General features: G+C 39.6%; 1 protein-coding gene across 2 annotated transcripts in view; it reads left to right on the top strand.

The window, feature by feature from the left end:
- LOC139767069 (uncharacterized) overlaps positions 1-6,104 on the top strand; it is a 120,825-nt gene extending 114,721 nt beyond the window's left edge. For both annotated transcript variants that reach the window (XM_071696035.1, XM_071696034.1), the window contains one exon: positions 1,026-6,104. In XM_071696035.1, the coding sequence (XP_071552136.1) occupies positions 1,026-2,161 (1,136 nt within the window). In that variant the 3' untranslated portion in view covers positions 2,162-6,104. The remainder of the gene's footprint in view (positions 1-1,025) is intronic.
- Positions 6,105-16,101: the final 9,997 nt, after the last annotated feature.

The following is a 16,101-nucleotide window of genomic DNA, read 5'->3' as shown; positions in this document are numbered from 1 at the left end:
GGAGACCAAGTTGGAAACCAAGTTGGAGGGGGAAGGATGGGGTGAAAAGATTTTGAGCGATTGGGGCCTGAACGTGCAGGAGGGTGAAAGGCATGCATGGAATAGAGTGAATTTGAATGATGTGGTATTCTGGGGTCAACATGCTGTCAATGGACCAGGGCATGTGAAACATCTGGGGTAAACTGTGGAAAGGTGCATGGTTCCTGGATGTGGATAGGGAGCTGTGGTTTCGGTGCATTACACATGACAGCTAGAGACTGAGTGTGAGCGGATGTAGGCTTTTTCCATCTGTTTCCTGGCACTACCTTGATGACACGGGATAGCAGTGCTGTTTCCTGTGGCGCTGGGAATGGATGAAGGTGAGCAATTGTGAATATGTACATGTGTATATATGTATATGCATGCGTATATATAAGAATGTATATATGTATATGTTGATTTGTATATGTTTATGTGTGTATTGTGCACCCACAGGAAACAGCTTTGCCACTCGTGCCTCAGTGAGGAAGCGTCAGGAAACAGACGAAGAATGGCCACACCCACTCACATCCACACATTACCTGTCATGTGTAATGCACTGATACCACAAACATACATATTCTCTGTTTTTCATTCTCTAATTTCTTCCAGACTCCTTCCTGTTTCACTCTTCTTACAGCTCCTCTCTGTCTTTCTTTTCTCCTTTCCCCTCCCTCCCCCTCATTTTTCCTTTCCTTACTCTTTGTTATATTTTGCTTTTTCGTCACATTCACCTCTCCTTCATTATCTCCATCTTCATTATCTCCTTTTGTTTCCCCTCCTCCACTTTTTCCTCATTTCATTATTCACCATCCTCTTCCCTATTACCATTTTCCACCTCCATCCCTCCTCTCTCTACTTTCATTCATATCTTCATGCTTGCTTATTCTTGTAAGTTGTTTGTAATATCAGGCATTATCAAGGCCTAACGTATGTGCTGAATCAGTTTGGCATGGTTTTATTGTCAGATGTCCTCAAAATTGTTCTCTCAATATACTTTGTTGCAGGTTCTCCACTACACCACAGTGGGAGTAGCATAGAGGGTACAGCACTCAGTTTGAGTAGACTGCAGCTTCATCCCCCGTCCTCACCTGCTGGTCCTCGTAGCCCATCACATCGGCAATCACCTCCTCTGGTGTTGTCTCCTCAACCAGCATCACCAGTGTCATTGTTAAGTCCAGGTGCACCCCTGTCACCACCTCCACCAGGCCTTATACCACGGTCAGGGCCATCGCCCCCTCCCCTTGGGTTGGATAGCATTAGGGAGGAGCCCCCAAGAGGTTGCCACATTCCTCATCATGTACCTCGGAACATTCACACCTTCACACCAAACCCTCAGATCTCCATAACTGATGAGAGTGGAGGTCAGGTAATCATTGGTTCATCATCAGACTCTTCACCAGATGTATCAGATGACATGGAATCCACACCATTCAATTCACCTCCAACTCCTGACCACATCACCATGTTTCCTCATCATTCCCCTCAGCGGTTATCGAAAGGCCTGAGCTTAGACTCTTCACCATTACCATGTGTTGGCCAGTGTGATACTCAAGGGCCGTCCATAACACGGGGAACGGCAGGTAGTTTTGCATCACGGAGATCCCCAGTGACAGACAACAACAATGTTCATAGAGCTCGTAATGAACGAAATTTGGTGCGACAAAATGCTATTACTGGAACCCCACGGCATCACATGCTCATTACCAACATGGAGTTCAGACATAGCTTTCCTCCATTCCATAATGGAGGAATGGGTGAAAGTGACACAGAAATGACAGATATTAGTCCTTCAGGGGATCGATCACCCCTAGTGGAGCGAGGCATCATAGAGCTGGAATTGCCAAAGACAGGAAGTGGCTCTTTTCTACTGACTCTTCCGACTAAGTGGTCAGGTATGGCACAGGAGGACCTAGTAGGAAATATAATGCATATTCTTGAAAGGCGAGCTCCCTCCATTGTCCGGGAGGGAGTTCGAGACTGTGGTCTCTCAGTAAGGGACCCTACAGGGGCCCAGGTAGACTTAGAAGTGCACGAGGGATCTGCAGCAGACTCCCGTGCCCTCAAGATGCGCAGAGTGTCTGGGGACGAGGACCAGTATACGCAACTCTGCCAACAGTTAATTGATTGTATGACGACCTAACATTGACTGTAGGTTACTGTGTGTGATGTGGAAGTGTTGTGTATGCAGTTATTCCAGAGTGAAGTGTGTGCTGTTGTGGAAGAGCATGTTGAAATCAGGAAATAGAAGCCATGAGTAGTTTATGGTAAGGCTTGTTTTCCTAATGACAACACTGAACACAACCTCATAATGCAGTGCTTGTTTTCCTGTTCACAACACTGGATATAAACCTTATGGCATCACTATTTTAGGCTTCAACTTTCTGATCACAACACTATTATTGAATTGTTTGTTGTAATAGTAAAATCCATTTCTAATCTCTCTAAATAGACAGGAAAATTACACTAAACTATAGTTTTTTTAATAAATTCATTAAATTTATAGAATGTTAGTATTCTCCAACTTCGCATGGGTATTCTGATGCCTGTCTATTTAGTTTCATTTCTAAGTTATGTTTGTGTATGTATATTGTTACATTATAGAAATGTATTTCACATTTAGATGTTACAGTAGTTATTAAGGATTTCTCAGTGTCTTTCAGGATTTACAGCCATCATTTTTCTTTTTAGAATCTTAAGTGAAAGTGACTTTATTGAACAGAGCAGAAATATCTGCATTTTAAGTGCATATTATATCCATTTAATTCTCTACAAGTTGCCTTCTGGACTGCATTCCATTGTTGTGGTTATTCTACTCTTTATTCAGATTTCTGTATATCAAATGCCAAAAGTGTGCAGGAAATATAAGGCTTTGTTTTTGAAGCACCATGTGAAAATCCACAAATCTAAGTGTCTGCAGTATTCATTGTGTAAGGTTATTGTTAAGATTCTAAAGTCACTCAGTCAATCCAGAATGTCAGTCACTTAGATAATTGTGTGTTGTGAAATGGGTTTCAGCTGTATTGCCAAGATATTCTTAAAAGGTTGACACAGATGCATACTTTATCTGTATGAGTTTGGGATTTGTCTGTATTCAGTCTCCATGAAATTGTGACCCATGGTTTACCTTATAAAGCTGAGGCCATTATGTGTTCAGTTTATGAAGTTAAAATTTTGTGATCTCATTTGTCATGAGATTGAGACTGATGTCCTCAGATTCATTAAACAGGAAAAGGTAAGATTAATACTGACAATGTAAGGCCGAGTGTGTGTAATAAACAGTACTGTATTGTCAATCAGACAACTTGGTCTTTTGAAAGGGATTAGATGAAATTTTAGGGAACAGCATCTTATGGTAGTCATATTTGTTATTTTTGTATTTGTTTACAGCAAAAGAGGTTATTTGATAGACAACTAATTAAGTAATTGGAATACAGTATACTGTATTACTTTTTGTACTTGTCAAATAAATGAGAGTAGGTATGTTTACAGCACAGACTTGGCCAAAGACTTGCTTCAATATTTCCACTGCTTTTGGAAATGCCCCTCAAAGTGCCAACTAAGTATTTCCTCTAGGTATCTCCTAGCTGCAATTGCATGAACCTAAAGGCAATACCGTCAGCCCCCATTAATCCAATAAGAATGTATCTCTTATGGCAGCTTCTGCCTTTATCCATGGCAATAATTTATGGAATCATTAATTTGGATTTTTCAACAGATGTTTAACAAAAAGTTTTTAGAAAGAAGAGGTCGCTATTCTTATTTCATGAGAATATGACTTTCACTGTTGGAATAATGAGGGAAGGCTACCTTTTGCTGATTCTGGCAACTTATAAGAAGACTTGGTGCTAATGGAGAGGATTAAGACTGATACTGGTTAGTGCCGGGTCTTTGCGTACAGATACCCTGGGATTGCTAGTCATGTCTCTTTGGGTTATTATCAAATTTTATAGAAAAAGTGTTTAAGATTAATATGGACATTGGAAATGAAGTGTATATAGTTTAATTCATATGCTTTAAAAATCTCTGATGTTCATTCTACTTTAAACAGTTTGAAAATACTAGGACAGTATGCAAGGTATAACCTTTTATTGCCACGAAGAAATTATCTTACCATCTAAGATTCTTGCAAAGTAATACTTTTATGACTGATTATTTTTAGTGCTGTTAGACCAAGGCTATTTGTTTCCCCTCCAGCTAAGTTTATGGAACTTGATAATTGTAATGATTTGGAAATGAATGTGCAATTAAGAAGGCTGGAAAAACTCCTGGAGGTAGGTTTGTGACAATGGGATTTTAATGTTGTGAACTTGCTAAGGTAAAGTTTTCATGAGTTAGAATCTACCAGAGTTCTTTGTAGGAGGTTTTCAGTATTGATTTTAGATGCATAACACTGTTATACAAAGATTTACTGTACTAAATGTGTTTGGAGAAGACTATGTATGTGCCTCCTAGATTTAGATATGGAAAGGTGCTTCAAAGAAACAAGAAATAATACTAGATAATTGAACTATCATGGGCTAGCCTTGTTTTGCTAAAACTGTGTCATATTTCATAAGTGGGGCAATAGCACCTAAACAGTGATAAAGCAGGTGTGTGCTTGGACACATTATGATAGAAAAAATCCTTTTAAAGAACAGAACAGAAAGAATCCTTTAAATGAAAAGCCTGTTCATATCACCTTTACTGGACCATGATGACACTTGTGTATATTCCTCATGACTTTAGGATATGGCATGCTCATTGAATTATTTATGTTAGCAAAAATAGCTATGTTAAATCATTATTTAAGAAAAAGAATTGATGAAACAAACTTTGAAGTGTTGCAGTTGTAAGGTTCTTTTTACAACCTATGAGATTTAAATTTGGTCACTGTGCTGTATATAGGCTCCAGAATTAAGCTAATCAGTCTTATGATATTTAAAGGCTCCTGACTAAGCTGATCATTCTTATGCTATATTAATGCTCCAGACTAAGCTAATCAGTCCTCCTGGGTGGATGAAACTAACTGAATAAGTGGAGGATGGCATTAAAGACAGGAGGTCATCTCAGAATCACATGGGATATATAAAAGAAAGTCCAGTTGTCAGATGTGTTTGGGTAAGGCTGCATGGCATAGCATAGTTAGTACAACTGTAGCAGAGCGTACTATCTGAAATGAGCATAGGACATTTTCTTTCACTAATAAAGCAGAAACTGGAGATGAATTGTATCAGTGAATAATTGAAGTAAGAAAATTGGCCATCATTAACATTTCTGTCATAATTTTTGTGGGAAGCAGCTTTGTAGGTAAGAAGGGTTAATTTAGAGTGGAATAATTAACATAATAGTGACCTGTCATTGCACAGTCAAAGCGATTGATTTCATGCCATTAGTTTCTGAACATAAGGTTGAACATGTGTCTCATGCATTAAGAAACAGTGCTATGATGCCTCTTGTTAAAGTATATGCTTTGATAGGTAGATATGATTGATGGATCAGTGGATTTTTGTTTAAGTTTTATCCTCAGTTGAATATATTTCAATTTAGTAATTTTTTTATGAAAATATGCTTTTACTATTTTTCATATATGTCTTGCTAATGTACAAGAACATAAGTATTTTTAAGATTTGATTATGTGTATCGATATTTAGATTGAAAATGAGGATGCATTGCACACATTTTTGCTCTGTGGAAGGTATTAAGAATATATGGTGTGGGAGGAAAGTTGTTAGAAGCAGTGAAAAGTTTTTATCCAGGATGTAAGGCATGTGTACATGTAGGAAGAGAGGAAAGTGATTGGTTCTCAGTGAAAGTAGGTTTGCGACAGGGGTGTGTGATGTCTCCATGGTTGTTTAATTTGTTTATGGATGGGGTTGTTAGGGAGGTGAATTTTGGAAAGAGGGGCAAGTATGCAGTCTGTTGTGGGTGAGAGAGCTTGGGAAGTGAGTCAGTTGTTGTTCACTGATGATACAGCGCTGGTGGCTGATTCATGTGAGAAACTGCAGAAGCTGGTGACTGAGTTTGGTAAAGTGTGTGGAAGAAGAAAGTTAAGAGTAAATGTGAATAAGAGCAAGGTTATTAGGTACAGTAGGGTTGAGGGTCAAGTCAATTGGGAGGTGAGTTTGAATGGAGAAAAACTGGAGGAAGTGAAGTGTTTTAGATATCTGGGAGTGGATCTGGCAGCGGATGGAACCATGGAAGCGGAAGTGGATCATAGGGTGGGGGAGGGGGCGAAAATTCTAGGGGCCTTGAAGAATGTGTGGAAGTCGAGAACATTATCTCGGAAAGCAAAAATGGGTATGTTTGAAGGAATAGTGGTTCCAACAATGTTGTATGGTTGCGAGGCGTGGGCTATGGATAGAGTTGTGCGCAGGAGGATGGATGTGCTGGAAATGAGATGTTTGAGGACAATGTGTGGTGTGAGGTGGTTTGATCGAGTGAGTAACGTAAGGGTAAGAGAGATGTGTGGAAATAAAAAGAGCGTGGTTGAGAGAGCAGAAGAGGGTGTTTTGAAGTGGTTTGGGCACATGGAGAGAATGAGTGAGGAAAGATTGACCAAGAGGATATATGTGTCGGAGGTGGAGGGAACGAGGAGAAGAGGGAGACCAAATTGGAGGTGGAAAGATGGAGTGAAAAAGATTTTGTGTGATCGGGGCCTGAACATGCAGGAGGGTGAAAGGAGGGCAAGGAATAGAGTGAATTGGAGCGATGTGGTATACCGGGGTTGACGTGCTGTCAGTGGATTGAATCAAGGCATGTGAAGCGTCTGGGGTAAACCATGGAAAGCTGTGTAGGTATGTATATTTGCGTGTGTGGACGTATGTATATACATGTGTATGGGGGGGGGGTTGGGCCATTTCTTTCGTCTGTTTCCTTGCGCTACCTCGCAAACACGGGAGACAGCGACAAAGTATAAAAAAAAAAAAAAAAATATATATATATATATATATATATATATATATATATATATATATATATATATATATATATATGTATATATATTTCTTTATTATACTTAATAAATCACCATCTCTTGCATCAGCGTGGTAGCATCAATAACAGACAAAGAAAAGGCCTCGCCTGCTTACATTCATTCTCTAGCTGTCATATGTAATGCACCATAATCACAGCCCCCTGTACACAACCCTGCCTCACAAACCTTTCTGTGGTTTACCTCAGTTTCTTCATTTTTCTTGGTTCAGTTCATTGACAGCACGTCACCCCTTGTGTATCATAACTCTTTGATTAACTCTATCCCTTGCATGCCTTTCACTCTCTTGCTTGTTCAGACTCCAAGTCTTCTTCAGTCTATTGGTCTCCTCCTTCTCCTTGTACCATACATTTTTAGCATATTCATTCTCTCAGTACATATGTCTTAACCATTTGAGCACACCCCCTTCAACTCTCTCTACCATACTCTTCTCATTACCACACATCTCTCGTAACATATCATTACTTACTTGATCTTCCCATTTTCACACCACATATTGTCCTCAAACTTTTCATTTCCAACTCATTCACCCTCTTCTGTACCTTCTCATCTATAGTCCATACCTCACACCCATACAGCATCACAGGGACTGCTACACCTTCAAACATACCCATTTTTGCCTACCCAGATTCCAGATTGTGACTTTCTGTCTACATATTCCTCAGTGCTCCCAGAACTTTCAACCCAACACCCACCCTATGACTCACCTCTGCTTCTATGGTTCCAAATATACACAAACATACATTCCTTCCTGATCCAGGAGGCCCCTCTGTGGAGCTCCTGTGGCACTCAGGAAGCAAGCCACATCATCCAGACAAGACCATATATTAAGTGAGGTGATGTTGTGTGCATGCCTGGATGAGGTGAATGCAGGACAGTTTCGGGGTACCCTAAGTGTTCAGTGTCTTCAGTATGTGAGTTGTGTCTTGGACATGAGGGGTCTTGTGATATGTTAGAATGGTGTTTGTAAGTTTTAGTGATGGATGGTGTCCAGAGTACATTTATAATGTAACTCTCATATGCCTGGTGAGTTTGGTTTCAAATGGTTGTATGTTTGGTAGGGGGTGTTTAAGACTAGGTTTGGAGGTAGTCATTTAGTGCTTGTTGGGTCATTTAGATGTGTATCTTTTCTGTTAGTATCGTGTTTGTTGGATATGGCAAAATTTGTGAGCATAGATTGTTGAAGTATAAAGCAAGGGTAAGCTTTACTTTTCTACTTGAGGGTAGTAGTAGTTGGTAGCCAGCCAGCAACCACTGAGGTATATTACCAGTACTACCCTACTGGGTATCAGGAGGGTTAGTGACATCGGCTTAGTGAGCCAGCACTTAAGTGGTTGTCAGGTTGCACTCCTTTGACCCAAGTAGCCGTCTTTTCTTTCTGCCTCACTAACATGTGGACTACTGGTATTCTGTCCACAACGTATACTCTCTCCTTTTCATATGTAACACTTGACTCATGCAGCTCATTCTTCATAACTCTAGATTTTCCTGTGGTGAGCACTATGCACTATCCCTGCCTTTTATCATAATGGTAGGAGCAGTAGGTAGAAGTAGAAAGTAGGAACATTTAGGCAGTATCAGGTAGAAACATTTGGTAGAAGTAGTATGTAGGAGCGTTAGATAGAAGTAATCATTAGGAACATTAGGTAGGAGCCTCTGCAAACACTGTGCTAGACTTGCCTTCTGCCAGTGGCCTGTTAAGGGTGAGGCTGTAAAGGCTAAGAAGTGGCACAGGAATTCTTTAGTTATGGAGACACTTTTGCCGTGGCCACCCCTTTCAGGGAGTTCCATTTCGAACAGGCATCAAAGATATAGATAGATAGGTCTATAAATTATTAAGGAGTGTTTGGGTGGGAAGGGCCTTGTACTCTTTTAAAGAACTGAGTGTTGAGCATATTGTGGCAGTAGGATTATTTAGAGAGGTTCTTTGTATTCTTTTGCAGGTGATGAATGTTAATGGTTATTTGGCATCTAATGATTGTTTTAATTGCTCTGTTATATGTTGTTTGTGGCTTTGTTATATTTGTGTTTGACAGGATGGATGACCAGGCAGTTGAGGCATAGTTTAGGATGAAGCTGATGAATTGTTTGTTGAGGATACTAAGGTTTTTTTTTTCTTGTCCAAGTGTGGTACAATTAAGTGTTCTAAGGGCATTTAGTTTATTTGCTACTTTTGTGTTGATATATGTCTTATGGGGTTGAATATTGTGTGTGTCAAATGTAATACCCTGAATAGCCATTCAAGGTGACAGGAGAGTGCAAGTAGAATTCATGTCTGGCTAGAATGAAAAGGATGCCTGAAGACTTGTATATGTCTGGGGTTGTTTCCGAACTCTGCCTGCTCAAGTTTACACCACGAGTGAAAAGTCACCTTTGGCAAAGCTGTAATATTTGGAGGACTGTTTTGTCAAAGAAATTCTCACTTCAAAGGAGTCCACATTTCTTTGCTACCAGAAGTAGCACAACCTTGAGCTGCAAGGGCTTTAGGAAAGATATCATGAATGATACCAGGCATCTTTCTTAGAAATAAGTATTTACAAATAAGTAAATATTAGCTTGGGAGGTTAACCAGTTGCTGTTTTAGCTCTTAGTGGTAGATTTGAGTGAAAACAAAGAAGATGGTTTCTGAGTTTGGTAGAGTGTGTGAAAGAAGAAAGTTGAGAGTTGATGTTGGTAAAAGTAAGGTAATAAATTTTAGCAGGGAAGAGAGACAGGTTGATTAGAGTGTGTTTGAATGGAGAAAAAGTCCAAGACAGATAGGGAAATTGACTCTGTTCGAAGACAAGAAGGAATATGGACTTTGTACCAAGACAAGGATAGAATTGGATTCTGTTCCAAGGCAAACATGTTAGCAGATGGAACCATGTACGGTGAAGTTAATCATAGGATGGGGGAGGGGTTAAGGTCCTGGGTACACTTAGGAGCATACTTTTAAGACACAGCAATGTGTGTGATGGCAAAAGTGGGTGTTTGATAGTATAGTAGTTCTAATGGTGTTGTGTGAATGTAAGGCATGGTCCCTAGATCCAAAAATATAGAAGAGGGTGAATATGCTTGAAGGTGATATGTGATGTGAGAAGCATTGATCATATTAGAAATGATGGGGTAGAGAGGTATGGTATTAAGAAGAGCATGTTCGGGAGAGCTGAAGATGTACTGAAATGATTTGGACATATGGAGATGAGTGCGGAGAGGCTGACTAAGGATGTATGGATGTCAGAAAGGGAGAGAATAAGGAGATGAGGGAGACCAAGTTGGAGATGAAAGAATGGAGTGAAATATGCTTTGAAGGTTTACGGCCTGAACATGCAGGAGGGTGCAAGACATGCATGAGATAAAGTGAACTGGAGAAATGTGGTGTGCAGGAGGCAGCTTGCTTTCAGTAGGCTGAACCAAAGCATATGAAGCAGTCAGGGGATAACCCAGGCAGGTCTGTGGGGCTTGGCAGTACATAGAAGGGTCTGGTTTCAGGGCATTTTAGTGACAGACAGGTAGCGGATGTAAGCAGATGAGCCATTCTTGGACTCTTCTTGGCACTACACTGTTCAGGAAACAGTAAAATACACATGCACACAAGTAGGAATTTGTGTGTAAGAAAGACATGGGAGTCAACACTGACTCTAACCTGACATCAGGGTTTCACCTTTGGAGAATAGTTTAGGATGCTAACTGTCTGCTGGCAAATATTAGAGTTGCATTCATGTTCATGGATAAGGAAATATTAAGAAAGCTGTTCACTTAATGCACAAGGCCAAAACTAGAATATACTTCTCAAGTTTGGAAGAAAAAAAACTAATAGGAAACTTTCAGAGGAGAGTAGTAAAGATGGTACAAGAATTAAGATAGCTAAGTTACAGGGAAAAGCTAGAGGCTTTAGTTAGGCTTACCTCAGAAGAGAAGAGCGAGGGACCCCTGATTACAGTCTTTATTTTTTTAAAACAGCTTTGAGAAACTCAGGGATAGAGCAAGCAGAGGACACAACATAGAATAAGCAAGAAGTTTGTTCAAAAAGATGATGTACTTTTATAATATAAAGAGTTGTGGATGAGTGGAATAAAATGACTGAAGATATGGATAATGCAGACAGCATACGCAAATTAAAGACATTGTATGGTAGATAATGTTCAAGAAGGAGGTAGCCATGAGCGTAAAACTCTCTCCCCATTCAGTACAAATAGATAACTAATTACACATACACTATTTCTGTGTTGAAAGAAAGGATAATTGTGGTTGATATCAAGATCTTAGAGGACAGACAGTTATAGATATGTTTCATTTGGAGTTGTCTACCCTGGAGGTACTTGGACAAGTTAAGAAACTTAAAAGCCTGGTGTGGTTCAGTGGGTCTTCATCTGATGTGATATAGATGAAGGGAAGATTGGAAGAAAAGGAAAGAATATAGTAAGAAAAAATAAAAGACACCAATTGAGACGAGGATAAATCAGCCTTATTTGTACTGTAGAGATGTTAGGAGTGTAAAGTAATGGTAACATTGGACTGAAAGTAATTGTATACAAGTGCTATTGGATTCAGTATTAATGGTAAAGAACTGAATTTCAAGGATTGTGTAAGGGATGATGCTCATGATTTTGTTGAAAAAGTTTACTAAACTGAGATTTCCCCTTTTCTGTCTAAAGGCATACATGACAGTAAGAAGTGAAAGAGAGGATAAATGGGTGGAGGAGTGGCCCCTTGAGCAAGAGACAACCATACCTTTCAGGAAGTAGTGGAAGATGTCCCATTCAGACCATACATAATGGGAAGGCTATCTAGGAAAGAATTTTAATTTTCCAGAAGAAATATACAATGATAACACAAGAAATAATCAGGATGGTTCATGAAGTAGTGAAACATGCACTTCTCACCAGTGGTATAAAGAATTGATAAAAAGGGATCATGCACTTATCAGTATTGGTAAAGAACTGATAACAGGGGATTTCAGTCATAGGTTGACTGATATAATTTGGACTCTCGTGGTAAGAGGGAGTCATGGAGACAGGTTTTTAAGAGTGCATACAGGAAAATTTCTTACACTAGGATGTAGTTGAACACAGAAGGATGAGAGGGACTGACGCACTTTCCTTACTAGATCTTAACTTTACACATACTAGCATGGATATCAAGAAAATCACATATAACACACCAGTTTGAAATGGTGTTCATGTAATTCTTAATTTTGATTATGCATCAATGATGTTAAAATAGCTGAGATAAGAATATACTGAGACAGGAAAAATAATTGAAGAAACAACACAAAACAACTCATGGGTAACATGAATTGGGAAATCGAGTTCATTAGCCAGGAACCAGAGTATTGTGTTGAAAGATTCAGTGAAATGAACAGTGAAGTAGTTGGGAACACGGGTGTCTCTAGCTACAAATACTGAGGGAAGAATGGTTCAGTGAAAGATATGAAAAAGCAAGAGCTTTGCAATGCGCTATGGCAAAGGTATTAGTGGCTTGCATTTACATGGTATATGAGGAAATGGAACGAGTATAGCAAGATGAGAAAGGTAGAACAAAGAAACTTTGAAAAAGAATATTCTGAACAAAAATGAAGTTAATCAAGAATTTTTCTGTATACCTGTCAGTAGTGAATTTTCAGTTAAAGAATAGCTAATCAGGCTAAGAGATTGAAAAGGGAGAGTTTTAGTAGATGATGTATGGATATGTGAGTATTTGAATAGCATTCAAAAGTTTTCATAGTTTTCACTCTATATCTACAGCAGCAATTAAATGGAATTGGTAGGAGGTTTTAGAAAGCATTGAGATTCCCCTACAAAGTATCATGGTTGTAATGAAATTTCACCATATATGTTGAAGGTATGTGCAAGTATACTTGTCACACTTTTAGAAATACTGTCCAAGATGTCACCTGAAAATGGCAGAGTGCTAAGGGAGTTGAAAATGGTAAATGTTAGTCTGATGTATGAGAAATGAGACTAGGAAGAGTTGCCGAAACACAGATCAGTTTTCCCGGTGAGTGTGGTATGTAAGGTGCTGGAAAAGAGATTTGGAAAGCAAATGGATGATATCTTACAGAGGAGAATTTATAATTAAGAGAAAACATGGTTTTTGGGAAAGGAGGTCATGCATAATGAAAGTGAGCTCTGTTTTATGCAATAGGGAAGGTTGAATGGATTGTTTGTATTTAGACTGCCAGAAGACATTTGACACTACATCATGGGAGGCTGATCAAAAAGCTAGATCACCCATATTACACATCCATAACTGTCATGACTATACCATCAAACATACCCATTCTATGCTCTCACACTCACTGACAATGGTCCCTCTCTTTCCACGCTTCTCAATGCACCAAGGACCTCAAACCCCTTACCCACCCAATTGCTTCCTTCAGCTCCCATGGTTCCATCCATTTCCAGGTATCTAAAACACTCCATTTCCTCTGGGTTTTCTCCATTACACTCCAACCAACCTTTGTCTGCCCCTGCTGAAATCGTTAAACATACTTTTATTCACATTAACTCCTAATTTTTTCCTCTCACACACTCTCCCGTACTCAGACTCCAGCTCAGGCAGTTTTTCACTCGAGTCTACCACCAGACCTCTGACATCAGCAAACAGCAACTTACTCCTCTCCCAGGCCCTACCCCCTTATGGACTGCATACCTACCCCACTCTCCAAGACTTGCATTTGCCTCCCTTACCACCACATCCAGAAACAAAACAGCCATGGTAGCATCACACACCCTTGCCATAGACTTTCCCTAACTGGAAGTAATCATTCTCGCTTCCTGCTTTTACACAAGCTTCTAGGAGCGTTCCTTCCACTTCATATATCTGTAATTCCTTCTGCCCTTGTGTATGCTTTCTTTAGAGCGTAAAGTGCCACATACAAATCTTTCTCTTTCTCTAAGTATGTATTATGCAGATTCTTTAAAGCAGACATCTTGGAAAAGAGATTTGTTTAAGAAGAAATCAAGAGAGGTTGGGTGAGGAATGGCAAAAGATGAGAATAAATGGAACTAATTGAGTGGATGAGGAATGTTGAGGTAATTTAGGAAGCTGTGCTTACATATGCAAGAAAAAATTTGTGTGGCATGTGGGCATGTGACAAATGGTAGTGAGTGGTGGAATGAGAAAGTTTAATTGTTAAAGAAAAAAAGAGTTGTAAGGATGTTAAATGCAGAGGAGTGTGAATGATTAAGAGTTGTGAAAGAAAGTGATAGAAGGCTAAGAGTAAGATGCAAGGGCTGAAAAAGAGGGCAGATTTGAGTTGGGGTGTGAGAGTTGGTAAATTACAGGGGGAATAAAAAAGTGTTTTGGGAAAAGGTGAATAATGTGAAGAGAATAAATGGGAGCATTATTTGAAGGCATTAAATGGGGAAGTGGTAACAGGCAAAGAAGAGATGAAGAGGAAATAGGTTGAGTACATGTATTTTGAGGGCCAGTTGAGGATGGCAGATGTGGGACGTGGCACTGGAGTTCACAGGTTGTGGAGACTTGCAATGGCTACCCACTTGAGGTAGTTCGCAGAGAGAATGAGTGTCAGAGGTATAGATAGATAGAAGGTATGCTAAGCAATAGTTTTGGTAAGTGGTTTAGTGAAAAGAGGAGAGATAGTAAAAAGTAAAAGCCTTGCATAAGATGAAGTGTGGCAAAGTGGCTGGAGTAGATTGGATATCAGTCAAGTTTCTCAAGAAAGGGGGTTATTGATTGGTTAATTAGGACTCTCAAAGTTTGTATGGCTCAGTATTAGGTGCTTAAGGATTAAAGGAATGCCTGTATCATACCATGGCATAAAGGCAAGTGATGCATAAGTGAATGTTTGAATTACAGAGTTATAACTTTGAGTACACCAGGTAAGTTGTAGGGGAGATTGGTGATTGAGAGGGTGGTGGCGTGCAGAGAGCATCAGACTGGAGAGGAACATAGTGGATTTAGGAATGGTTGAGGATTTCAGGATCAGTATGCATATGCCTTCTTACCTTAATTTCCTGCTGCAGGAGCCCCTTCCTCCAACAGTTGGCCACTTGCTGGGCACGTTCACCATGTGGGACTACAGGTCATAAAGTATACTGATGATGTGTGTGTCTGTCGGGTGACTGCAAGGCAATTGAGCAGCATGAGGGATCTTGTGATGCGTTGAGATGGTGTTTGTAATACTGGAACAGTGGTTGGAGTCCAGAGTGTACATGGGTAAGTGTGACCAGTATATGTCTAGGGAGTGTGGTGTCTCATGGGTACATGTCTGGTGGGGTGATGTTTAAGAGTGGGCAGCAAGTGTTTGTAGGGTGTTTAGTTTGTTTCTTTTGTGTTGATTGTGATGTGAGGAAGGGATGTTATTTGTGTGGCTTATATTATGCCCACAAAGTTAAGAGTTTTGTTGAGTTGGAACAATTGGCCATGCAAGGTGTCAGGAAGATGTAAGTTTGTTTGGAGTTTAAAAATTTTTTGATGACATTTGTGGAGATGCAGAGATTCTGTTTTGGGTAAGTCAGTTCTCAAATTATGTGATTTTGTATTTATTTTTTGCTACTTGTGTAATATTAGGTTGCTGTGATATGATTGTAAGATCATCTGCATATGAGAGGCCTTTCACACTGTGGTCTGCAAAAGGTGATTGAAGGTCATGAAGGAAGAGACTGAAGAGAGTTGTAGAGAGAACTGCTCCTTGAGGATGGTGTCAAATGCAGTGTTGGTGTGTATTGGGGTTGGTTGAAGTCATCCAAGATGGATTTTATGAGCTGTATATATAATGTGGTATTGGAGTGATTAGGATGTGTAGATGAGAGTTGGATGTTTTGCTTGAATCTGTTGTGAATCAGTTTTTATTATACGTATTTATGATTACCTTAGGACCAATTTCTGTTAAAGAGTTATGGTATTACTCAGGACCTCTAAAAGCTCCAGCAGCTCGAGGCTGTGAAACTTCCAGCTTTAGGGAAATGTAGACCCCTTTTCTTATATTATTTTTTTTTCATATTATTATTATACTTTGTCGCTGTCTCCCACATTAGCGAGGTAGCGCAAGGAAACAGACAAAAGAATGGCTCAACCCACCCACATACATATGTATATACATAGACATCCACACACGCGCATATACACACCTATACATCTCAATGTATACATATATATAAACA

The sequence above is a fragment of the Panulirus ornatus genome, chromosome 59 (genome assembly GCF_036320965.1).
Source record: "Panulirus ornatus isolate Po-2019 chromosome 59, ASM3632096v1, whole genome shotgun sequence".
Taxonomy (NCBI): Eukaryota; Metazoa; Arthropoda; class Malacostraca; order Decapoda; family Palinuridae; genus Panulirus; species Panulirus ornatus.
This window is presented reverse-complemented; position numbering and strand designations above follow the sequence as displayed.